Genomic DNA, 5,086 nt, shown 5'->3' with positions numbered 1-5,086 from the left:
AACCCCTTTCTCCAGACACTAAACCCCTTTCTCCAGAAACTAAACCCCTTTCTCCAGAAACTAAACCCCTTTCTCCAGAAACTAAACCCCTTTCTCCAGAAACGAAACCCCTTTCTCCAGAAACGAAACCCCTTTCTCCAGAAACGAAACCCCTTTCTCCAGAAACGAAACCCCTTTCTCCAGAAACGAAACCCCTTTCTCCAGACACTAAACCCCTTTCTCCAGACACTAAACCCCTTTCTCCAGACACTAAACCCCTTTCTCCAGACACTAAACCCCTTTCTCCAGACACTAAACCCCTTTCTCCAGACACTAAACCCCTTTCTCCAGAAACTAAACCCCTTTCTCCAGAAACTCCCAGGAATCCAAGATTCAATCCAGGAGAAACTACATCTCTGAAGAATAACTCTGGTTTCATGACAGGTCTTTCATTGGCTGTGTCCCAAATGGCCCCTCTAGCGCACTACTTTAGACCAGGGCCCCTCTAGCGCACTACTTTAGACCAGGGCCCCTCTAGCGCACTACTTTAGACCAGGGCCCCTCTAGCGCACTACTTTAGACCAGGGCCCCTCTAGCGCACTACTTTAGACCAGGGCCCCTCTAGTGCCCTACTTTAGACCAGGACCCATTGCAGATAGTGTACCATTCGACCAGGGCCCATAGGGAATAGTGTACCATTCGATCAAAGGGGGATACCTAGTCAGTTGGGGAAAGGGGGGAGATACCTAGTCAGTTGGGGAAAGGGGGGGAGATACCTAGTCAGTTGGGGAAAGGGGGGGAGATACCTAGTCAGTTGGGGAAAGGGGGGGAGATACCTAGTCAGTTGGGGAAAGGGGGGGAGATACCTAGTCAGTTGGGGAAAGGGGGGGAGATACCTAGTCAGTTGGGGAAAGTGGGGGGGAGATACCTAGTCAGTTGGGGAAAGTGGGGGGGGGAGATACCTAGTCAGTTGGGGAAAGTGGGGGGGGGATACCTAGTCAGTTGGGGAAAGGGGGGGGAGATACCTAGTCAGTTGGGGAAAGGGGGGGGAGATACCTAGTCAGTTGGGGAAAGGGGGAAATACCTAGTCAGTTGGGGAAAGGGGGGGAGATACCTAGTCAGTTGGGGAAAGGGGGGGAGATACCTAGTCAGTTGGGGAAAGGGGGGGAGATACCTAGTCAGTTGGGGAAAGGGGGGGGGATACCTAGTCAGTTGGGGAAAGGGGGAGATACCTAGTCAGTTGGGGACAGGGGGGGGGGGGAGATACCTAGTCAGTAGGGGAAGGGGGGGGGGGAGATACCTAGTCAGTTGGGGAAAGGGGGGAGATACCTAGTCAGTTGGGGAAAGGGGGGAGATACCTAGTCAGTTGGGGAAAGGGGGAAATACCTAGTCAGTTGGGAAAAGGGGGGGTGATACCTAGTCAGTTGGGGAAAGGGGGAGATACCTAGTCAGTTGGGGAAAGGGGGAGATACCTAGTCAGTTGCTCAACAGAAAGCCTTCAACCTCAATGGGTCTTCCGCAATTAACCCAACCCCTCTGAATCAGAGAGGTGAGGTGGGGACTATCGACGTCATCGGCACCCGGGGAACAGTTGTTGTTGGGGGTTAACTACCTTGCTCAAGGGCAGAACGGCAGATTGCTCCATCTTGCCGTCTCGGGAATTTGAACCAGCGACCATTCGGTTACCGGCCCATTGAGATGAACTGCTAGGTTAGAGAGAGAGCTTGGCAGTCTGCTGTCATTACTGCTAGCTAGCATACGACAAAAAGGTCAGTTATCGGGGGAAACCAGCAGTATTTCAATCTTCTCGATGGAGCAGCGTGGAACCTGTGGATAAAGATCCCGTTTGGGACAGATCCCATCTCGGCATTGAGATATATGGGTGAGACAACGTCTCTCGCCGAGTCCACAGTGTGTTAATGGAAACATGATTGTGCATCCGACTCCTGAGCAGCTCAGTGTAAACAAGCGTAACGGTAGGGTTTGGTATCTTCTAGCAGACTGCCAAGCTATCTCTCTAAACCTTGCCTGCTTGGTATCCAGGGGGCATGTTCCTCAGAAAGACACACACACACCACAGACAGGAACACAAAACACACACCACAGACAGGAACACAAAACACACACCACAGACAGGAACACAACACACACACCACAGACAGGAACACAACACACACACCACAGACAGGAGCACAAACACACACCACAGACAGGAGCACAAAACACACACCACAGACAGGAGCACAAACACACACCACAGACAGGAGCACAAAACACACACCACAGACAGGAACACAAACACACACCCCCCCCCACACACACACCTCAGTAGATAAAAGCATTCCATAAATACCTGATAATGTATTCACAGTAGGCTGTAAGATATAGGTCCATTAGGCTGGCCACTATCACACACACACACACACACACACAGACCCCACACACACACACCCCACACACACACCCCCACACCCCCCCACACACCCCACACACACACCCCCCCACACACACCACACACACACACACACACACACACACACAATACTCCCTAATAGTTTCTTTCTTGTTAGCAAAATAATGGGAGCAACAGGATATAAGGTTGATGTTCTTTCACCCTGGTCCCGTCTTTAAATGGACCAAGTGATCAGTTGCTCATCCACAGATTGACATGTTTTGGCTCAAACACATTAAGGAAATACATTCCACAAAGGGAACTTTTAACACCTGTGAAATGAAAAGCATTCCAGGTGACTACCTCATGAAGCTGGTTGAGAGAATGCCAAGATTGTGCCAAGCTGTCATCAAGGCAAAGGGTGGCTACTTTGAAGAATCTCAAATATAAAATCTATTTTGATTACTACATGTGTTTTTTCATAGTGTTGATGTCTTCACTATTATTCTATAAGGTAGAGAAATGGTCATATAAAGGGTGTTAGTCAAAGGTTTTGCATCTCTACAATGTTTTAATGTCGATTCTTGTATCTCACCACATTAGTTATTAACATAATGATTTAGCAATCAGTTGTGTTGTGACAAGGTAGGGGTGGTATACAATAGATAGCCCTATTTGATAAAAGACCAAGTCCATATTATGGCCAGAACAGCTTAAATAAGAAAAGAGAAATTACAGTCCATCATTACTTTAAGACATGAAGGTCAGTCAATACGGAACATTTCAAGAACTTTTCAAGTTTATTCAGGTGCAGTCGCAAAAACCATCCAGCGCTATGATGAAACTGTCTCTCATGAGGATCGCCACAGGAAAGGAAGACCCAGAATTACCTCTGCTGCAGAGGATCAGTTCATTAGAGTTATCAGCCTCAGAAATGACAGCCCAAATAAATGCTTCACAGTTCAAGTAACAGACACATCTCAACATCAACTGTTCAGAGGAGACTGAGTGAATCAGGCCTTCGTGGTCAAATTGCTGCAAAGAAACCACTACTAAAGGGCACCAATAAGAAGAAGACACTTGCTTGGGCCAAGAAACATGACCAATCGACATTAGACCTGTGGAAATATGTCCTTTGGTCTGGAGTCCAAATGTTTGGTTCAAACCTGATGATTTCTGCATGTGTGTTATGGTGGGGGGGTAGTGGGGTGCTGCATCAGATGACCTGGCCTCCACAATCACCCGACCTCAACCCAATTGAGATTGTTTGGGATGAGTTGAACCGCAGAGTGAAGGCAAAGCATCCAACAAGTGCTCAGCATATGTGGGAACTCCTTAAAATACTGTTGGCAAAGCATTCCAGGTGAAGCTGGTTGAGAGAATACCAAGAGTGGGCAAAGCTCTCACCAAGGCAAAGGGTGGCTACTTGAAGAATCTCAAATATAACATATTTAGATTTGTTTAACACTTATTTTTTTTGGTTACTACATGAATCCGTGTTATTTCATAGTTTTGATGTCTTCACAATTATTTTACAACGTATAAAATAGAATAAATAAAGAAAAACCCTTCTAAAACGTTTGAAGTGTTTAAACACCAGAAGATCTTTGACAACCAACTGCCGTATGTTCCAATGCGATAGCGACCAATGACATTAAGTGGCCACTGCCACACCTGACAATCAGTCAAACCCATTAAAACCCGCAGATAGCGTTATCGTATTTAAATAAAAAAAATGGGTAGAAACCAATAATCAAACAGGTAGTACGTCAGACATCAACACCGGTTGTTTTGATAGAGATTAAATACATCAGAAATACATCCACTAGGCCGCTATTCATGTCAGTGAAAGCAGAAACACTGCGTTCATAACAGACAGAGTCCATTCATAAGTGAACGGTTTGTAAACACATTAATCGCGTAACCGCGCTATCATCTCTATCATAAAAACTTAAAAATCACTCACCTTTTTAAAATATCCATTCTGACCCGCTCGGTCCTTGATTCCGTTGGTAAGTATTGTATCCGTCATTCTGAACTTTTAAAACGCAGCCAAAAGCTTCGAAGAAATACGGAAAACGGGAATATGGTTGTGAGCCTGTTATTCAACAGGTGCGCTTTCCCCAGCTATTACAATCAGTCACTGGTTCGGTCTCTCGTCTATTCGTTATGTGACATCACTCTACCAGACAGTCGCTATTCTCCGCGCAGCTAAACTAGAAACCCCACCCCGAGAGTGTGACGGCAGCGGATCGCAGCGCAGACAAAACGGTAAAGTTATCAGTATCTTTAGTTGCAGTGTGTTGCTTTTGTAGGTAGGCGGGGCTCCAATCGCTCCTCTTGAGTATTTGCATAAGAGGCGTAACCCTCTGCCCAGGAGCCTGCTTCATGGTTGTACGTGGAAGGATCCTTTGCCTTTAGAGAATGTTTTATGATACAGAAGTATGCAAGAAAACACATTCCATATGTTTGGCTTAGCCTACTTTTCTTTTATTACTTTTCTTCTTGTTTCTCTCACCTACATAGAGTACAGCAACTTATAGCTGCAAGCAGCAATGAACGGGGTCCACAGGATGACAAAGATCAGAGTTGATTTCCCGTGGTTTGAATACCAAACCTAACAGGCTTCCTCATGGTAATGTTTTTGATGACTCTAAAAGGTTTCAAGCTGATAGGCTATTGTGAAGTGGATTTACAAAGGATTTAAAAGGTGCA

General features: G+C 46.2%; 1 protein-coding gene across 2 annotated transcripts in view; it reads right to left on the bottom strand.

Moving 5' to 3' along the window:
• Positions 1–4,692, bottom strand: part of LOC109885826 (rhophilin-2-like) — an 85,481-nt gene extending 80,789 nt beyond the window's left edge. For both annotated transcript variants that reach the window (XM_031812624.1, XM_031812625.1), the window contains exon 1: positions 4,338–4,692. In XM_031812624.1, the coding sequence (XP_031668484.1) occupies positions 4,338–4,403 (66 nt within the window). In that variant the 5' untranslated portion in view covers positions 4,404–4,692. The remainder of the gene's footprint in view (positions 1–4,337) is intronic.
• Between the last annotated feature and the right edge of the window lie 394 nt (positions 4,693–5,086).

Source organism: Oncorhynchus kisutch, unplaced genomic scaffold (assembly GCF_002021735.2).
Source record: "Oncorhynchus kisutch isolate 150728-3 unplaced genomic scaffold, Okis_V2 Okis03b-Okis08b_hom, whole genome shotgun sequence".
Classification (NCBI taxonomy): Eukaryota; Metazoa; Chordata; class Actinopteri; order Salmoniformes; family Salmonidae; genus Oncorhynchus; species Oncorhynchus kisutch.
Note: the sequence above shows the minus strand (reverse complement) of the source record. Positions and strands in the feature narration are given on the sequence as shown.